Consider the following 19,961-nt stretch of genomic DNA (forward strand, 5'->3'; position numbering starts at 1 on the left):
ACTTGGTTAAATACTGGAGGCTAGTTAACTAACTAAATTGGCGACAAGGGACTTCTGGAATTCCTCGATGTGAACTGCCAACGAACCAACTTGCTTCCCTGACTTTTTTTCTCAGGGGTCGGCCACTCTTCAGCTCCAACACAGATCATCAAAATGTCGGAGCGAAGACCACAACCGAGAGAGGAGAGCTCTACGAGCGTAAGTATGCCTCCTTTGTCTAGGAATTCAAAGAAATGAAACCAAACCGAGCACAGCTAAGCATCCGCTAACCATCATCCGTTTTCAGCTTGCCCTCAAGTCTGCCCTTCAGGGGCTGGCCATCTTCGCCCTCTCCCAGTTCGTTATCCAACGGATCTTCCCTTCGAAGCAAGCCGCAAATGCCTCCGGTGGACGCTCAGGCATCCCGTCCTGGGCGGATCGGCCCGATCAAAGCACAATCACCAACGCGACGGTTTTCCCGCACTATGTTGCACCTATGTGGGAGCAAGAAAATATAGGATTGGACATTGACATCTTTATTTCGCCGTACCTCACCATCCCATCATTGAAGAAAGTTCCGAAGGATATCAAGGTCCTCGAGGAGAAGAACTTTACTGTTGGAGACTGGAACGAGAACAGGGAGATCGCCACGGAAATTTTCGTTCCAAAGGCAGTACAGAATAACGGCACCCTCTGGGCTCACTTCTACGTTGCACTTTCGGGGCACCAGCTTGACCCGAGCGAAAAGGACTACAACCCTGAGACCGCTTATCATTTCGTCCGGCCACTAAACCAGTATTTGCCTAAAAAGAAGGTAAAGAAGCTGAGGAACCTGCTCGATGCCAAAAATGAAACCGAGCCGGAGGAGGAGGCTCCGAAAAAGGTTGAATTCGGATCATTCTATCATCCAAACGTCAGTCTCTCCCTGATTCCAGACAGCGGAACTTTGAACTATCAAGTAATGCACCCTGGTGTCCGTCAGTTCGTTCAACTAGAAAGGACCGGTGCAAGAGACGCTTCGGGACAGAACGGATGGTACTATCCTATTATCTTTGTCAATACCTTTTGGCAACTAAGAGGCCATATGATTGAGTTGAATTCCACGGTTGAAACGCTTCCTCTTCGAATTTCCCTCAACAACCTCAAGAATTGGAAGTTCAGCATCTATGCTAGTGTTGATGAGAACATGAAGCAAACCCAACGTCAAGCAGCCCTGGGAGGCCCGATGCCGGCTGGTAGCGATGGTAGTGAGTTTGAAATGGTCAAAGAGATCCTCCTTGACACGAACGCCTACCTTTTAGCGACAACCGGCATCGTCAGCGTCTTGCACATGATTTTCGAAGGTCTTGCTTTCAAAAACGATATTGTAAGTTGGAAATCCCGCTTTTCCAACCGTCTACTGAGCTACCTAAAAAAGCAAAGTACTTACTCCCCCACGTGCCTATAGTCCCACTGGCGTAAGAAGAAGGATGTCGTGGGAACGTCCCTGCGAACCATTCTCGCAAACATCTTCATGCAAGGTGTGATATTTTTATACCTGCTAGATAACAGTGAGGGTACTTCTTGGATGATCCTTGCCGGTCAGGGATTCGGCGTTGCCCTCGAGGCATGGAAGATCACCAAGACCGTAAATGTCCGCATTCGACGCCCCAGTTCCGGGTCTCGCTTTGCATTCCTGCCGTACCATGTTGTCTTCGAAGACAAGCATACGCTCAGCGAGACGGAAAAGAAGACCAAGGAATATGACGAGATTGCGTTCAAGTGGCTGTACATCATTGCGGTCCCGTTATTGATTGGATACGCAATCTATAGCCTCGTATATGAGACCCATAAGTCATGGTACTCGTTTCTCATTGAAACCCTGGTCGGTAGCGTCTATGCCTATGGATTTTTGATGATGGTTCCGAGTTTGTATATCAACTATCGCCTAAAGGTAAGCAGGCCTATCCTGGAAACGTTACGGAGAGAAAACAGTGAGATCCTGGTACTGACAGGTGTCATAGTCCGTGGCGCACATGCCTGGAAAAGCTCTCATGTACAAGTTCCTGAACACTTTTATCGATGATCTTTTCGCTTTCACTATCAAAATGCCAACACTTCACCGTCTTGCGACACTGAGAGACGATGTGATCTTTTTCATCTGGCTGTACCAGAGTTGGAAATACAAAGTTGACTATAAGCGAGTCAACGAGTTCGGTCAGGGCGGAGAAGAGGATGAAGCTGAAGCGGAGGCGGAGGCGGAGGCGGAAAAGAAACAGGATGGTAGTGCAGCCAACACGAGGGACCAGCCTGCATCTGCGACTACCTCCACAGCGTCCCCATCCTCTCAATCCAAGTCGGCAAAGAGCTCGGCTCGGCGAAGAAAGTGATGGGGAGTAATCACGAATGAGATGCTGGGATGGACAGGTTTTTACGCCTTTCGAGATTGCAGGTCTGCTTCTTTTGTGTGTATTCTGATAGAAGGTAATAGTCGGTTCATAGAACGATAAATCTGGATTCTCTATGGGCGAAGGTTATGTCCTGCAAATTGTGATCCAGATCCGCTGGTAAGGACACTTAGAGTGCGGCCCGAATACCACGTTGGCCGCCAGGGGTGACGCTTCCGTGGGAGTTGGCTAAGAATTGTTGAATTCATCTCCAAACCAGCAATGATATCATTGAAATAGCCAGTGGATCTCGGTCAATTTCATCAAACCTGCTCATACCAGAATGGAAATTGAGTTGGTCATTCTGCCCCTGGGGAGGAGCATTAAGCTTTCCGTCAAATATAAGTTACTCCGCGAGGCAATGCCTTCATACCCGGGCCGTCGGTCACAGCGCCTGGAGCTCGTCTGAATGAACAAATCCCACGCTGACTTTAGGCCTTGTATTCAGACCGCATGGCATGACAACCCCCCATCCCTAGGACACGTGGAGATGACGGCAGCTACAAGTTCGCAGACAGTTACCGATGGTCAAAGCGGAATACAGTTCAGAATATGGCCCCTCTCTTCATGCTCGTGAATTCCAGGAGCTGGAATTGGAGAAGCTAGGTCTGAGGCGTGGCATGACAGATCGAGGCTTTGATGAGCAAAGACGGGGATCTCCGGGCAAAGTTTGCCTTCCAGGTCCTCCATGATCTCGGTTCGACTTCTCAAATATTGGACGTGCCTGCTGATCAATGGCACGATATTGGTCCAATAGCAACAGGAGATGGTCCGTGGGTACCTTTGTATATGACGGTAATGTAACAGTATCCCAGTTCAACCATGCAGAGTCCCTCCGGGACTTCAGTTATTCGTTAGAAGGTACCAGGTATTTCCCTTGACCCAGAATGTGAAATCCTTCACTATCTATGGCCAGTCGAGCCAGGCCGTCAGCGGCTAAGCTGACGGCGATGAGCTGCAAGAGGCCAATCTTTGAGTATAATTCAGGATAGCATCGGGGGAAGTGCACGAGTTGAGAAAATCCTAGGCGTATTCCGGAACTCCGTACTCCGCCGTGGAGTCGAAAAGCGCCTGCCAAGAATTATGACGTGGTGTCAATGGCTCCTTGCAAAGCTTCCGATATTAAATCATAAAAAGGAAGATGATGAGCCTTGGGACTGTGAAACCTGATGAACCCAAATGAGGCCTCAGCGACAAAATGGGGCAAGTTTAGGCTATGATGATTGAGCGGTGGTCGTGCCTCTACGAGTACCATCAACACACCGAATAACGACGTAAGATCTTGAAGATTTGCCGAGATAGGCATATGGACGAACGGATACATAAGGTACATTGTTTTCTGGGTGCACGGTTCGGGTTCAAAACCTCTGTAGATTGCGAGGGCCCTTCGGCCTGCGACCAGGAAAAGCAATGGAGACAGGCATGTTTATGGGGTCATGTGGCAACCACCATTAACGATAGGATAGGCTGTGTTGTTTATAATAGGTTCAGGGGACGGGAAAGAGTTGTTATTTTTTGCACCACGCTCCTGGTTTCCCAAGGATCAAAAGAGAAGCTGCAGGCGTTAAAGACTCAGTGCAGAGTCAGACCCCAGGGATGTGACTCCGGCGAAGGGGTAGACCCGGTTGAATAGCACAGGGATATGAATAGGGAGACTTTCCGGGACCGTTGGGAACAGGCAAGGCAAGGGGATGAATTAAGAGGTAAGATCGGATACAGGTATCGATAGCAGAAGTTGGCCTAGAGAGAGAGGATGGTCCCTTTCAGCTGGAGTCGGAGCAGGGGTGGTTGGAAGAGCAAATCCCTCCGTTGACGGGGCAAAGTGGCTGTTCTCAAATCAAAAGAAGAAAGGTCTGTTCTGGGAGAGATAAAAACCTTGACAGCCGAAAACCCTTGCATTATCATCCACGGTATCCTGTCGAAGCGAGGCGGACAGGGACTGGGATGGGGCCGCAGCGGCAACAGCAACAAGAGCGCTGCGATGGAGTTTGAGGTTGCGGCGGCACAAGGGGCGGCTTGGCGCGCAGCATGCCATCTCCGCGGATGACATAAGACTGCCAGCCACAGGGCACTGACTAAGCGGAATTAAGCTTACTGGGTGATCGACGTGGCTTGAGCCCCCAGTGCCGATCCACTCCACCGCAACCCACGCCGCGGGTTCATCGCCAGACGACAACGCTTCGATCCCGCCGACAGCCAACCCGCCGCCGACACGGGAATCCCACGAGAGACGTGCTTGGAGGGTGCACTGGCTGCCACGTCTGTTGACTGGCCACAATGCCTTCTATTCTGTGGCACTTTGGCTCTCAACAAGGTCTCAACAAGCCTGCCTTTCGAGCAGCGGGCACGTGTCGTGCTCCCCGCCCCATTGGTGCTGTTGCTTCCCGCTGTCACACCTGTTAAGTTTAAGTGTTCCTGGGCGCATTTTTTTTAATCTTTCCTGAGGAGCCCGGCATTATTATACGAATCTACCCCAGGTTTTTGTAACCCTGATACGCCCCCGGTCCCGGTTTAGTCTAGATCTGTCGATAGTTTGAGTTTGCAGAATCCGGTCAGTGGATTCAAACCAAACGAGATGATTGCTTTGCCTGATGCTTTCTTTTTTCCCTCCGGGCCAAAATTGCCAAATTAGCATGGTTCCTTTGCTCGGAATCCTCTAGGAGAATATCTGAAGTCATGGCACCGGGGCTCAGTTATGTTTATTTTCATTTCTTTTTCATCCAATACCTATGTGATGTCCGGATAAGGATCCCCCCATGGCTTAGTGAGTGAATGTTATGTCTAGGATCTGTTTTGGACTACTTTCGGCTCGAATGAGCGGGTCAGCTTGAGACTATGTCTGATGTCGGCCCGCGTGGCACAAACTTGTCCGCGATAAATGTTTTAGTCGAGTTTGCCGTGTTGGACTCTATGAAGTGCCTTGGCTATGATCAGCTGAACCTGCGGGCCATTCCCAATGCTCTCACTATGCAACCCTACTCGAAGCGGTGCGTTCGTTAGTGGCGCCAAACTAGGAGTTCGCATATGTCCGGGTGGAAATGCATGATTTGAAAATCGTATCGATGTTCAGGGATATAGGTCATTTCTACTTGCCAGGATCTGCCGGGGACCTCTGCATTCTCTTCTATATAAACCCTCCGTCCCGCAGCACTTTCTCAGAATTTGTTTTCTCGATCAGTCAACACTTGGAAACGTTAACCGTCCTCCTTTTAGCAAAGAAACCACTCCAGTTTTCCTCGAATTCTGAAAAAATGAAGTCTGCTCTCATCCTCGGCTTGGTGGGTACTGCCCTTGGTGCCGCAATCCCAGACGACGTTCCGACTCGGACTTTGGTGCTCCCAGGCTTCCCAAACGGTGGCAATCCATTCCCAACCCGCGACGCAAATGAGAAGCGTGGTGATATCGAGCTTGGCGGTCCTACTCCTGACCCAGACAAGGTCCAGATTGTTGGCGTGACCTATGGCGGTACTGGCTGCCCTTCTAACACCGTCAGCCACGTCCTCTCCGATGACCGACAGGTTATGACTCTCATCTTCGATGAATATGTTGCGTCCATTGGCCCTGAGGTTCCCATCACCCAGAACCGTAAGAACTGCCAGCTCAACATCAACCTTCGCTACCCAGGTGGTTTCCAATTCTCGATTTTCTCCGCCGATTACCGTGGATATGCCAACCTTGAGAAGGGCATCACGGGTACCCAGAAGAGTACCTACTACTTCTCCGGCCAGACTCAACAGGTACATTCTAACGATGCCCCTCATCTACATAAGCGTTAAAGATTTTCGCTGACGTTTTCCTCCCTTTCTTCTGCATTAGACCAATACCCAGACCCAGTGGAAGGGTCCATTCAGCGGCGACTTCCTCCTGCACGATGAGGCCGAGAACACCTCCACCGTGTGGTCTCCTTGCGGTGCTAACGGCGCTCTTAACATCAACTCCCAGATCCGCCTGACCAGCTCTGACCGCAATGCTCAGGGCATCATGACCAACGACTCCCTTGACGCCAGCTTCAAGCAAATTGTCCACTTCCGCTGGAGAGAGTGCACCGAATAAGCTAACTCAAACGGAACGGGGAATCAACCGATGTTGCTCCGCGCTCGTGGCTAGTTGAGCTTATTTTTAGTTGAGGTTGCCTTGATAGAGAAGATGTTAACGGAGAGTGTATCGTCGGCTGATGAGTGACGGTGATAAGGACGCGACTGATTTCCTGCGGTGATCTCCTTTTCCCTTTGTAACTTATCTTTCGATGTATCTCCTCTATGTACCCCATATCAGGTATGCCGGTCGTTACCATTCCTGTGATTACCGCATACCAGTTCAATTCTCAGTACATATTCGAAACACCCATTTTTTTATCCATAAAATCTTTTCATGGTATGTGTACTCCGTACAATTTTTTTTTTTCTCTGCAACGCTTTGCAGGATACAGGTGTCAATTCGTAGCTACCTTGAAAGCCATGGATCGACATTGATCGACCAAACGGATGTAAATCGATCCAAAGGATCGTTAATAAGTTAGTCTACGTAGTTAAATCTCCGAGTATCCCTCCCTGCTCTGCCAACTGAAGATCATGACTGAATAGCCAACGATCAGCTTCTTTTGACTTCCTTCAGAAAGAGCTTATCTTGACCACAGAGCTCGAAACACCGTACATGGTTGTTCCTCTTTGAAGAGCGTGAGGCACATTTAAATCTCGTCTGTATGCCTGCCCTGTCGGTACGTACCTATGTACGTCTTGAGTTGAACTTTTGGAGATACGAAGTATCTTCGATATACCTACTCGTTTTATCATCTCTTCCCGAGCGCCACCTAGTTTTCAAAATGACAAAGCGCGATGTCAGTATCTTTTAGCGACGTGGGCCATCTCCAGGCAAACACATGTCTGAGGGGTAAGTTTGCAAAATCTGGAGAAGAAGAGTGACATCGCAGTGAGTTGGGTAACCCTGTCCAGTGGCAGAGAATATGGCATGGGTTCTTGGGCCTGTTTCAAAGTCATCTTGGCGAGAGTAAAATTCGTATTCTTCATGACCTTCGCAGAACAATGGCGAGGAGATGTAAGTGCTATCCATGTGAAACCAGCTTCTTGGTCGCGCGATTTGATTTCTCTGGTCGTGATACGATGGGGTGTTCGGTATGGGGTATCTGATCGGCTCCTAAATCGTTGGGATCAATTTTTGGTTCCTTTTGGGATCCTCAAATTACAGCGACAGCAAACTGAGAACTGTTGCCAACAGGGATGGCAAAGCTGGAGAGGAATGCTGCTGAACCGGATCTCATCCTAGATGGAGCGGAAAAATTATGATCCAAACCCCGAGAGGGCCATCCATCCCAACACGGACGCGTTTCGCCCTGAAGATGTGACAGCAGTCGGTGGGAGCAGCCAGCGGGCTGAACTACAACATAAGAGTATATTAATTCGATTCACCTAGAGTATGACTGCTTTTATTTTGCGCACAGTCACTTAACAGTCACCAGCCAATGGTTTGGATCAATCGCGACAAGCTCGTTGTAGTTCTGTATATTTTGAGTCTTCCTTCTCCAGCATTACTCCAATGATCGCTGCATAACTACACGCTTCTTTACAGAGCACATAATCTATACTTTCTGAGAGAATTAAAGGGAGTGACTTGCGCAAAGCTGCTTATCCGACCACACCTTTAAATAATGCAAGTCGCATCCTCCCCGACGGAAAATTCCGGTGAGATTTGTTAAGAATGAATAATATGCGTGTCCCAACACAGGAGCTGACGCAGGAGTGCGTGAATAGGCACGAAATCTTGGAATCTTGAGGAGGCTATAACACAGCTAGAAAATGGTAAGGAAGATTTCACACTTCACAGGAAGATGTGATGAATTGGCAGGAGTACTTACAGAACAACCTAGTCGCGTATCTTCCGAAAAGCCAGAGACATACAGATGTTGCAGGACTTGCAAAGACAATTGCGACTTTGGCCTATGAATCTGGGATCGGGCCCAATCTTCTGGATAGGCTCACTGCCGTTATTGTGAAATCCAAACACCTGGACCAGAACACGGTGACTACTCTCGTCAAAAATTTATATCCATCTGAGAAGGTTACATCCGGAATTATTGCTAGAGTCGTCTGCTCCCTAGGACCCACCAAAACCAAGCCATCACCTGGTACCCAGAGTTTACTGCTTAGATGGCTGATTCTCGTTTACGATGATCTGGATGATCAGTCCTACTTGTCGAAGCTCTACGCAGTCCTCTTCGATAATCTGGATATGATCAGTTTGAGGCGCTCACTTTGTCACCTACTCTCCCTGATAACGCGAAGAAAACATGTCAAGCCATATCGCATACAGGCGCTTATGGAATTGATACGAAATGCAGGCGATGAAACAAGAGAACTTTTGGGATTGCTACATGTCTTCAAAAGTTATTACCCTGAGATAATTGTAGGCGAAATTGGCTTCGGGAGGCGAAGAGCAACGTACTTCTTCAAGCACCCAGATGCTGAATGGACTGCACATTTGCGAAACTTACAGGAAAAGGCCGCAAGCTCTGCAAGGGGTATTGGCAAACAAACTTTCCAGATTGTTCGACGTGAGGGAGTAAAGAGAAGCCGCATCGAGGTTGTTATCCCTTCCGTGCAGACTTCTAAGGTCCATCATGGATTTGCCTCGCTGGAGGAGCTTCGAAGCGTAAAGGATTTCGTGCAAAAGTTGGATAGAATCCAGCTTCCGAATCAAATTGCTTCAGCACTTGCGGACCCTCTGGCGCAGAAATACTTGTTGCTTGTACAGAACAAATTGGCCACACGGAGGATGGAGAGCTGGCTGGCGAGCTTTTTTGAAGACGAACTTGATATGCTATCGTCGGGAGATGCGGATACTTCCGGGCACCTGGGATATGTCCTTGACTTACTCGTCGATTACGTTCGGTTTACAAAGGTATACTATCTGGAATTCTACATCCGTGATATACTTGACGCTAATCGTGGCGTATAGGAGTTGCCTTGCGCAGTTTTGGATCTTTTCCGCAGCTATCTTCCCCTTTGGAATGGCAAGGATCATCAAGCCAGTATTCTGGCACTTCTGGAGTATTTGCCGATCCAGGAATACGAATATCTCCATCGAATCTACTTTTCTCAAGTTGAAGCGGCTATTCTGAACAATTCAAATCAGGGAAAGGCTTCACTTCTTTCCTGTTATACGAACCTTATCCGCCATTGGGGTTGTTTAGTCCGCTCAAATACCAGTCTGTCGGCCGTACCACCTCTCTCTGAGCTTGTATTGAGAGCTGAACTGCTCTCGTTAGCATTACTTGAGACCCCATCCAACTCCCATGGAAATGACCAATCCGCTTCGCTCTCGGCAAGTCTGGACGTGCTCCACTTCTATATAGAGCTCGCACAGTTGTTTTCTCATGCACCGACACATACCGATATCCCATTAACGATTCCTCTCCCTCAAACCATCTATCTCTTAACCTTTATTCCGGCTGTTTGCAGTATATCCCTTCTGGGAGACATACTGGCGAGGTATAAGACTGCCCTCGAGGCTTTAAATAGCACCTCGCAGTCTAATCGCGTACCCCAGTCCGAGATTATCAAGTTCAACGGATATGTTCTTGATACCTGCAATCTCCTTTGGAGAAACCGTGCACTCAATTCTAGCGACCTCAACGCACTGGGATGCCTTGTTCCCGCAGAGACTGTGACCGCGCTGACAAGATATATTCAAGAATTGAATGGCGTTTTAGGCCACAAAAGCAATGGCCGCTACAAATCCAAGTTCAAACTAGTCTCCATGTTTTCCCTGAGCTATAACCTTGCTCTTTGTCGGATCTCCGCTGCTTGTGTGAAGAGTCTTGAAGACCAAGCTGAACAGGATGGCGTAACGTTATCTGCGAGTCTCCCGCTTCCAGTTACGCAGGACGTCTTGACTCGATTAGCGAAGGACGGAGGGATCTCTTTGAGCTGGCAGGAGTACCGGTTAAAGATGCTTGATTGGTTGGACAGCCATGGAAGCAAAGGCATAGGATCGTTGATGAGAAGCGCTATGATTAATTTAAGGCCTAACTAGGTCGCGACGTTAATGTAATGTACAATTCTAGCACAGAGACTATCATGTTCTAGCCAGATTCATGTATATTTCTTGGACAGTTGTCTCCTCACGAACGTTGTCGAGAAATTCATCCAGTTCGTTCGCCGCCTCCTCGCTCGAAAGCGTCACCATTGTATCCTTGTTAGGATCCCAAATGATGTCCAAGGTTTCAATCTTCAACCCCGTAGAAGTGGAAATTGCCTCGCCCACGGATTTTGTCATTGCAGGTTCCGTGTACACAATCAGCCGCCCTTCCGCATCTGCATCCACGTCTATAGCACCGGCATCGATAGCGCTCTCAAGATAATCGTCCGTACTCCTGCTCTTTGGATCCTTTTCAAAAGCAATCTTCCCCTTTTTCTCGAATAGGAATGTCGTGGGGGTCACAATACCGCCGGCTTCCTTGATCATGTGGCGAACGTCCTGGAGGGTTCTGCCCTTCTGGTCGGTCTGACACTCAATCACCACGGCCACGGAGCCCGGGAGCATTGCTTCAATTGTCAAGGGTTCCAAGGGCGCTCCTGACATAGATATACCCTGTCCCTTGGCAATTGCAGACTCAATCGTTGCCTTAGACATTCCGCTCCGTTTAGCATTTGCGATGATGGCTGCGAGCTTAGTGTTGGATCCTGGATCGGGGCCGTATACTTTAGGTTAGACGTAAGCATTGTCAATAGGGGTTGTACGAGAGGTACAGATAAAAGCCATGATCGTACATTTTGAAGACTGCATAAGCTCCTGGCTGATTATTTGCCTCTCCTTGCTCTTAGCGGCGTCATTTCGGCCCTTGATATGCTTGATGTTGGCCCATTTGCTATGCCCGGCTTGAAGGGAGGAGCTATGGCTCATGCTGCGGCAACTCCCGCATGTCCAGGGTTGCAGGACAATGCGAGGACTGCCAAAGAACCTCCGCCCTAGAACTGTGGCCATATCATGGAGGAAACGCAGTCTAAGCTGTCGCTAGATGTCCGCGGAAGAAACCTTGACAGTCGAACGGCCCGATGATGGAAAATGCTCGGCCCGGGAATTTATCCGGTTCGATATGGCCATTGCGGCGAGCAGCTGGCCGTTCGGAGACGAAATGCTCCCAATCCAGTAAAATCGGGAAGAGAACAAAAATTTAGATATATTTTACCTGAACGATCAATTCGATGTCGGCGCCTGAAGCCCCCGCTTCGCAACCTGCTGACGCCGAAAATGTGATTCCTCGCGCCGAACTCGATGTCTCGAAGCTGCATGCACTACCCTCAGAACAACAAGACCTCTACCTCCTGACCTTCACAACCGACCTTGTCCAATATACTGCGAAACTCGATAAAGATGGAATATTCTCGCAGCAAGAATTTATTAAACGAGAGCTATTCAAAATTATAAAACTTCAGTCGCCGGTCCCAACACGATTAATCCGGAATAATATAGGCAGATGCTTTGGTGCGATATTCACAAAGGGGAACCGTGCTATACTCTACGATACAGTCAACGAATTGATAGGGATACTAAATGCAGGAAAGAATGAAGTGGATCTTAAGGCAAAATTTGCAGCTGCCGTTGCGCTTGGAGAGATATTCACGGTCGCGGGCGGCTCCCTCATCAACCAGTCAAGCGTGACCTGCGCTGTGCTACTCAAACTGTTCAAATCCTCGCAACAGCATGCAGGGCTCAGAAGCTCTCTCTATACTGCGATAAGGAAAGTTGTCGCTGGGATAGGCACACCGGTTGACGAATCAACGGCGAAAGATATATGGAAGCATGCTAGAAACGCGGCCGTGAGCGACAAGGCGTATTCTGTTCAGGCCAGCGCGTGTCTGTGCCTAGAGCAGCTGATTAAGAGTACGCCGTATTTCAATAATTTGAATGACTTTGAAAACCTGAAGTCAACCATATGGAAGGTCATTGATAGTCCTGTGACTTCCGTGAGACATGCGTCGGCTGCATGTCTTGCTGCCATTTTGGTCAAGGGGCATTCCGTTGGTGGTCAAGTCGACGTACCCACTGTGAAACGGCCGAAGAAGCCCCTCAAGAAGCCAGATCCCGCGGCTGTAGAGGATGAAATTCCTGAACGCCCGCAATCTCCGTCGGGGCGGAAGTCAGAGGCTACACTGGCACTTAAGCTCCCGGACCTTCTCCTGCAGCTATCCGTCCAATATTGCCGAACTTCAACTGGAAACCGCGCAAGAGCTGGAATAGCAGTATGCTACAAGCTGTTTTTGCGCGGTGTGGGCGAAAAATTGGTTGAAGAGCGTTACGCTGAGATTGCTCGCCATCTACTCTTTACGCTTCTCAACCACGCCACGATAGTAAATAATCGGTATCGCTTGCTTATGACCCGGAAATTTATTAAACATATTCTCGAGGATGTGGTGGGATCCGAGATATTGAGTGAAAGTGGCCAGCTTAGTGCCGCCAAATGGCTGATCAATGATGTGCTGAAGGATTATCCCCAAGTGATGCAGGAGCGTCGAGAACCGAGCAAGCATACGCTCACCTGTGCTGTGAGCGCTCTATCCTCTCTGATATCCTCCTTGGGTTCCGCTATTGGCACCATCGCAGAAAGTTTCCGTGAGGCTCTATTGCAAGATCTGCAGCACCCCAGCTACACTGTCCAAATATATGTCTCACACTGTTTACGGAATTTCGTACTCGCGTGCCCTCAGCAGCTCCTTTCATGCATAACAATATGCATGAACAGCTTGCATAGAGAGATCGGGCAGCTATCCACCCCTAGGCAGTCAAGTCGTCGTTGTCTTGGGTATGCCCATGGCCTAGCATCTATGCTCAGCACCTCACGACTCCAGCCTCTTTATGGCTCTGTGGATATATACTCACGAGTACTGTCTCAGGCCACTGATCTGCTCAAAACAAGTGGTAGCTCGGAGCTGAGAACAGCCAGCACACAAATACAGGTGGCATGGATACTAATCGGAGGCCTCCTGCCGCTCGGCCCAAATTTCACCAAAATACATCTCTCACAGCTTCTGTTACTTTGGAAAAATGCCCTTCCAAGAGCATTACCTAAAGACGATCTAGCTAAGCGTAGCCCCCTGGAATTGAGCTTTTTGGCTCATGTTAGGGAATGTGCTCTAAGTTCAATTCTTGTGTTTCTAGAATTTAACAGCAAACTCGTCACATCTGACGGAGCAAAGAGAATCGCGACAATGCTTCAAAATACGGTTGTATTCCTTGAGAATCTCCCTCGCATCAAATCTTCCGAGGATATTTCTCAACGCCTGTCACCCTCCTTACAGCTCAAAGACTATCCAGTTCTAGTCCGACGACGGGTTTTACAGTGCTTTGAGAAATTGGTAAATCTAAGCCATACCAATGTTGCGGATATTCTGTCATTGTCAAACGTGCTTGGTATTGCAATATCTTCCTTTGCCGATCCAGACGTTTCAAATCCACTTGACTCTTCAGTGGCGAGCGCCGCTACAAATTTTGAGAACTTGTGGGATCTTGATGATAACTTTGGTTTTGGCGTCACTGGCCTCGCTATGGAATTTTCTCAAAACAGTGATCACAAAGGTCACAATATTGGTGCTCGACAGCTCCCTAGCAATGCCGATCGGGTGATCGACAGCACTGTAAGCTTACCCACATATTGGATTGTCTATCTGCTAACACCCCCTAGTTAATTTCGCCGATATGCCAAGGCAGAGAACACGATTCAATTCTCCTCTATTCGACGAAAGATGTTAAGCACGGCTCCCTTCCTGATCCTCCAACTACCGAAGTTGTCAATGCTTCCATTAAGCTATTTGCTACTACACTTCCATCGCAGGCGCCAAAAGTCCAGGAGAGCAGTGTCGAACAAATAGCTACGCTTTTAGCTTCACAAAGTCTCGTTCGGAACCCAGGGAGAAAAGCTGCTATGACAGTCAACATTGCTATGGCTCTGTTACATGCTCTCAGAGTTGCACTGAAGGAGACAGATTTCCCACCTGGCAACTTAAAAAATCCTGCAACGGAGAAGATTGTTCAGGAACTTCTCCAGGTAAGAACAACTTTTCTACTTTACAATATTGTCGCTGACAATAGGTGTGTCTTTAGACATTTCTTGCAGATCCCGATTACGTTGTTCGTACCATAGCCTTTGAAGCGCTTGGACGATTATGCAACAGTGCGGGCAACTCGTTTACGAACACTCAGATCAATTCTATCATTGATACAATTGTCGAGAACCGTGACCCCAACGCTCGTGCCGGATGCGCTGCTGCATTGGGCTCGATTCATGCCCAAGTTGGCGGCATGGCGGCGGGTTTCCATTTGAAAACTATTATCAGCGTCCTCATGTCGCTTTGCAGTGATCCTCATCCTGTTGTCCATTTTTGGGCCTTGGAAGGGTTGTTACGAGTTGTTGATTCTGCTGGATTGACGTTCTCTGCATATGTTTCTGGCTCTCTAGGCATGCTAGCGCGTCTATATGCTGCCGATACGCACAACGAAGAGTCAGCGTTGATTGCTACATCTAATCATGAAGCTGTCTTTTCTGCCCCTCTTGCCATTAGCCGGTGTGTCGATGCTCTTATTAATGTCATCGGCCCCGACCTTCGCGATGTAACGAAAACAAGGGAACTTATCTTCACCCTCGTTAAAGAGTTTCAGCTGGAGCTAGATATATCCATCGTGGCTGTGAGCTCCAAATGTCTTGACCATTTATCCCTCTATGCTCCAGATCATATGGATTTCTCCGGATATGTGCACTGGCTTCAGCAGGAGTTGAATTCTAAAGATATGCAGGTTCGTGAGGCTGCAGTGCGAGGCCTGAATAATATCATGAAACGGGACCCCGATAAAGTGATACGAACCGCATCTGCCACCTTCGAAGATGAACTCTGGATGGCATTGGACAGTATTCCCGACAATGGGCTACTAAAGGATCTTGTCCGCAATTGGCTGCACCAGACCGGGCTTACAGATACTGCGGTTTGGGTTCAACGATGCCATAAAGTTCTCACAAAAACCCGTCCAAAAAGCGACGAGATTCCAAGCCCTAATACCGCTGCAGCTAATACAGGTGGCGCTGAACTTCCGGACGATGAAGTGGCCGGCTTTGCCACCGCAGCTGCGACAGAGAATAGAGACGCCGGTGAACCAGATTCACCGACGGGCCAGGAAATGCTCAAATGGCAAACACGTAATTTTGTCATGAGCTGTTTGAGTGATCTTCTAAACATGGTTAGCTCAGAAATACAGGCGGATCAGACGATTCCGTCAGAAGCAGCACTACAGGAAAGGGTGGGTGAGATGGTTCGTATGGCATTTTCTGCCTCTACTGCAAGTGTGATTGAGTTGAGGATCTGGGGCCTCAAGATCCTCGATCTCATTCTGAAAGTGAGTTATACTGTCATCATTATGTTCGCTATTTCCAACTCATGAACAATTAGATGTTTGGGAGAACCCCAGATCCGGACTTTGCAGAGGCTTCTCTGCTCGAGCAGTATCAAGCTCAAATTGGCTCCGCTTTGACTCCTGCTTTCGCCGCCGATTCCTCTCCTGAGCTGGCCTCAGAGGCGATAAATGTTTGTGCTACTTTTGTGGGGACCGGAATTGTTACGAGTGCGGAGAGAATGGGTCGCATTTTCAAGCTTCTCGTGGTTGGCTTGGAAAATTTCGGAGGTGAGTATTGCCATAAGTTCAGAAGTTGGTCTATTCTGACATCTTGTAGACAACCCGAACACAACCGATATTGGTGACCTTAAAGGCCTTAATTCGAATGCTCGAGTTATGGTGAAGTTAGCTTTATATTCTGCCTGGGCCAGATTACAAATTGCCAGCGGAGAACAAAGTTATTTGGTCAAAGTTGTACAACCTTATACTGCCATGCTTACTCCGCTCTGGCTATCGTCACTTCAGGAATATGCCCGTCTTCGATTTGAACCCGATATATCCAGCACTCTGGGCTCAATTGGTCTATCTGACAACCTAGATGACACATACGCTGCCTTGAACCGTGAAATTCTCTTAAAGGCAAGTCCCTAGCACGTTCTTCACCCATAGATCAAGTATTAATGGAATGACATAGTTTTATCAAGACTCCTGGTTAAATATAGTCGATGCCATTGCCAGTCTAGTTGAAAAGGATAGTGATTTCGTCTTCGATGCCTTGGACAACAAAGGGCAGAAACCTAAACTTGAACAAGAGCCAGGTTCCGAAGTTGCTATTAACGGAACAGAAGGAAAAGGGAATAACATTAATTACCGCGATGAACCAGTTGCATTCTTTTTTGTTCTCTTTGGCCTAGCATTCGAAGCTCTTGTTAGCCAGTCGAGCGCACCATCCTCCCAGATCCTCGCGATATTACAAGCTCTGCAGAAAATATTACGCCCTTCAGTTGCCGGAAACGCGGTTTATCAAGACGCCGTATTTTCAGAAACCATCGATGCTCTTGATAGGCTTGTGATGACCGAAGGCCCCAGTGTCCAATCCGTTATTGTCGAAATTGCTCGAAACCTGGCGCTTCATCACCAATCGGCGACAAGAAGTGACGCACGCACCGAAAACCTCTCCGATGATATAGAGCAGCTCTTCGAACTCACTCGCAACATTATCCTAGTTCTTGCCGGCATTCTTCCTAACCTTGGCGACTCTTCCCCGAAGCCTCGTTCTGTGGTCTCAGAAGACTCTATTCCACTTGTTCAACTCGCGCTATCTTCGTTGGTGGACATCACAACTGTTTTCCCCTCGATCATTCGGGCCGACCTCCACGCCTGTATACTGCACATATTCGGCACTATTCTAGCCACCGGTAGCTGTCAAGCGGAAATCGTGCCCCAAGCACTTCCTATCTTCCGACGCTTCATTCGTGACCTCACTGCCCCCCTAAGCTCCAAAACCATTGATTCCGGCGATGAGGGAAAAACCATTTCTCACCAGATCCGCGGCTGCGTAACGCGCTTCCTATCAATTCTCCGAGTAGCGCAACGCCGAGAATCAGATGCGTCTCTTTCTTGCGCCAAAAACACCCTCCTGTCACTAACAATCCTCCTCACGAACAGCGGCCACGTGATTCCTCCTCAAGATTCCTTAATCCCACAAGTCCTCCAAGAAATCCTTGACTGTCTTCAGGATCTTGGCCTTGCCAGCGTTGCTGCAGGATGCCTAAGATCTCTTCTTCATTCTACTCCTCGGTCATCCGTGGATGACGCCATTGCTCGGTTCATATTTCCCCGCCTAATTGCATTCGTAGCTGGGATACCCTTGGGCACAGACGGAGTACCACCAATCGATCCCGAAAATATAAAATCATCAATTGTGCAAACTCTCGTATCTTGTGTTGGGTCAGCAGCAATCGCTACCGGTGCTACGCCAAATGCAATGGCGCTATTGATTCCAGCGTTGCTGAAAAGAGCACAGGGAAAAGGGCCGGCAGTGTATAAAGAAACCGCTACGAGATTATTAGAATTAGCGCAGGTTGATCAGATATCATTTAGAAACTTTGCGGCCGGGATGGACCCCGGATTGAGAGCGTTGACTGAAGAGATTTTGCGAAGTACCGGACCTAGCGGAGGAGCCGGAGGTGCAGCCGGAAATGATACAGGCGATCAGAGTGTTGCAGTGCCTAGCATTACACTTCGAATGGACTTCTAGGAAAGTCACCTTTGCCTTTCGTCCGCAGTGTTGGCAAGTATCCACTTTCTGAGAGAATTACTTTTATTTTCCTTCATGCTGTAACATACCTGCAGGCTAGCATTGGTTACTTTAAATTGCGAAAATATTAATTTAATTATCAAGCTTGATGCCGAAAGCACAAGTGTAAGAAAATGTAATCTGACCCGCGTCTCTACGCGTAGATGCACCCAACAATCTCGTCTATGAGGGGTTTTCAGCTGTTGAAGGTTGTGTGTTAAAGGAAATTCCAATGAGGTGATGCATTTCAAATAAACATGAAAATATCCAACCCAAGCGGGCCGAAAAATATGTAAAATGAGTCATATATGCAGCGAAAAAGCATGACTGAATTGCTTAGCCCATGGATTCCGCAACATTCGATCCTAGGGAAGTGCTTGAGGGGATCTCGTTAGGAAAAGAAGCCTCTGCCGATGGTGGTGGAGGCGCGGCGGCAGCGGCGGCCTTCTCCTTTTCGTTCTTCTGTTGCTTGTATGAATGGAGCCGTAGAGCGAGAATTATCATACCTAGACGACGGCAAAGGTCAGTCAAAACCAAGAGCGCCATAGAAGGGATGGTTGGAGAACCCGTATGATTCGTGGACAAAGTGACAGACTTACTCGCACTGGTCGCAATGGCAACAGCCGCTCTCCGCGTTAAGATCCACCGTAAACTCTCTACCACTCTCTTTCCGTCACTATTAAGCGAAACAGTAATCTGATAATTCAACTCCTGAATCCCTGTATCCTGCGAGCGCTGTAGCTCTTTTGTTGAGATCTTCTGATCATTGAACATCTCCTTTAAACTATCATTCAATCCCGAAAGTTCTTGAGTCATCTTCTGCGTTAAAATATCCACTTCATGTTGTAGCTGGGCGCGCTGGGCGCGCTGCGCCTGAATCTCTGCATTCCTCGAGGTTTGTATCGAGTTCCGCAACTCCGAACACGCCGCACGGAAAAGATACGTCTCGTTTTCAAAATCCGATTTAGACATCAGCCCGTTTCGAGCCACCTCCAGATTGTCCGCCAATATTCCGCGAATAGCCTTCATTATTATTACAGACTGCTTGTCCGTAAATCCGCCATTGCCAAGATCTTTGACGAGGCTGTAGGTATCGAAATGATGTACATATGGAGGAGGCGAAAGGTGCGGAGGTCTGTTCGATTCTGAACCGGGAGAATGCATTAGTGACATCGACTCGGCTGGTGGTGAAGACGATGACGATGATGAAGACGCCATACTAGCAGCATCTGGCATCTGGAAGACAGATCCCAGACTATCAACATCGGGGTCATGATCGGTATCCTTTTGCGTCGAAGCTTCGGCTGTGGCTTCCGAGTCTGCTGGACCTGCGTCACCGTCAACTTTTCCCTGGGTTGGTAATTCGCTCGAGAGAACGTTGGAAGAGACGGAGACGGCGTCAGAGGAGGAGGAGGAAGAAGAAGAAGAAGAAGAGGAAGGTAAAGAAGATGCTATGGTTCCAGGGACAGATGAGCCAGGTTGCTTACCCGAGCCTTTCGAGCCCTGGGCCTGCGCACTCCCGTTGACTTGTTTCTCTCCTTTTGTGGCCGAGTTGTCAGGCGGTAGAATGTCACCTTTACCGGTAGACCATGGAGGCGGACGGAGGTGCGGTTCTGCTGCTGGTCCGTATCGCTGTTGATAGGTCTGTTGCTCACATGCCGGACCGGAGTGGAATCCCACTGAGCGCTGGGCTGGCGGAAACCGGATCGACCTGTGCGTCGTCGGCTCACACGACCTCACCGAGCGCAAGAGATTCGGATATAGAAACGGAAGCCTTGGAGTCGCCATCTGGTCTTAAGAAAACGCATTGTCCAGCACGCTGCGGGTGTTCGTTTGTCGGTTTCTTTGCGAGCTGCGAA

The 19,961-nt window shown here is 48.7% G+C and overlaps 7 protein-coding genes across 7 annotated transcripts; 5 read left to right on the forward strand and 2 right to left on the reverse strand.

Annotated features, from left to right (window-relative positions):
- Positions 1-103: 103 nt before the first annotated feature.
- Positions 104-2,753, forward strand: CIMG_10200 (ClpTM1 domain-containing protein). The gene is made up of 4 exons (XM_001239177.2): positions 104-198; positions 287-1,345; positions 1,427-1,912; positions 1,983-2,753. Exons 1-4 carry the CDS (start codon positions 154-156, stop codon positions 2,346-2,348), a joined length of 1,956 nt encoding a protein of 651 aa, XP_001239178.1. The 5' UTR covers positions 104-153; the 3' UTR covers positions 2,349-2,753.
- A 176-nt stretch (positions 2,754-2,929) lies between these two features.
- Positions 2,930-3,575, forward strand: CIMG_10201 (uncharacterized protein; the record flags this gene model as incomplete). The annotated part of the gene is made up of 3 exons (XM_001239178.1): positions 2,930-3,073; positions 3,163-3,182; positions 3,368-3,575. The coding sequence occupies 3 exons, from the start codon at positions 2,930-2,932 to the stop codon at positions 3,573-3,575; spliced, it is 372 nt and encodes a 123-aa protein (XP_001239179.1).
- Positions 3,576-5,165: 1,590 nt separating this feature from the next.
- On the forward strand, positions 5,166-6,458 carry CIMG_10202 (uncharacterized protein; the record flags this gene model as incomplete). Its single annotated transcript, XM_001239179.2, has 2 exons — positions 5,166-6,142; positions 6,222-6,458. Exons 1-2 carry the CDS (start codon positions 5,444-5,446, stop codon positions 6,456-6,458), a joined length of 936 nt encoding a protein of 311 aa, XP_001239180.2. The 5' UTR covers positions 5,166-5,443.
- Positions 6,459-8,070: 1,612 nt separating this feature from the next.
- CIMG_12528 (Mis6 domain-containing protein) lies at positions 8,071-10,454 on the forward strand (the record flags this gene model as incomplete). The annotated part of the gene is made up of 4 exons (XM_001239180.2): positions 8,071-8,104; positions 8,174-8,221; positions 8,290-9,320; positions 9,378-10,454. The coding sequence occupies 4 exons, from the start codon at positions 8,071-8,073 to the stop codon at positions 10,452-10,454; spliced, it is 2,190 nt and encodes a 729-aa protein (XP_001239181.2).
- CIMG_10204 (YebC/PmpR family DNA-binding regulatory protein) lies at positions 10,413-11,532 on the reverse strand. The gene is made up of 2 exons (XM_001239181.2): positions 11,192-11,532; positions 10,413-11,122 (listed from the first exon to the last, which is right to left on the reverse strand). Exons 1-2 carry the CDS (start codon positions 11,403-11,405, stop codon positions 10,497-10,499), a joined length of 840 nt encoding a protein of 279 aa, XP_001239182.2. The 5' UTR covers positions 11,406-11,532; the 3' UTR covers positions 10,413-10,496.
- Positions 11,533-11,588: 56 nt separating this feature from the next.
- Positions 11,589-18,063, forward strand: CIMG_10205 (HEAT repeat protein; the record flags this gene model as incomplete). The annotated part of the gene is made up of 6 exons (XM_001239182.2): positions 11,589-14,056; positions 14,104-14,466; positions 14,523-15,806; positions 15,860-16,115; positions 16,141-16,446; positions 16,526-18,063. Exons 1-6 carry the CDS (start codon positions 11,627-11,629, stop codon positions 18,061-18,063), a joined length of 6,177 nt encoding a protein of 2,058 aa, XP_001239183.2. The 5' UTR covers positions 11,589-11,626.
- A 165-nt stretch (positions 18,064-18,228) lies between these two features.
- CIMG_12529 (uncharacterized protein) lies at positions 18,229-19,956 on the reverse strand. Its single transcript, XM_004444657.1, has 2 exons — positions 18,702-19,956; positions 18,229-18,608 (listed from the first exon to the last, which is right to left on the reverse strand). Exons 1-2 carry the CDS (start codon positions 19,888-19,890, stop codon positions 18,439-18,441), a joined length of 1,359 nt encoding a protein of 452 aa, XP_004444714.1. The 5' UTR covers positions 19,891-19,956; the 3' UTR covers positions 18,229-18,438.
- Positions 19,957-19,961: the final 5 nt, after the last annotated feature.

The sequence above is a fragment of the Coccidioides immitis genome (genome assembly GCF_000149335.2).
Source record: "Coccidioides immitis RS genomic scaffold supercont3.5, whole genome shotgun sequence".
Classification (NCBI taxonomy): Eukaryota; Fungi; Ascomycota; class Eurotiomycetes; order Onygenales; family Onygenaceae; genus Coccidioides; species Coccidioides immitis.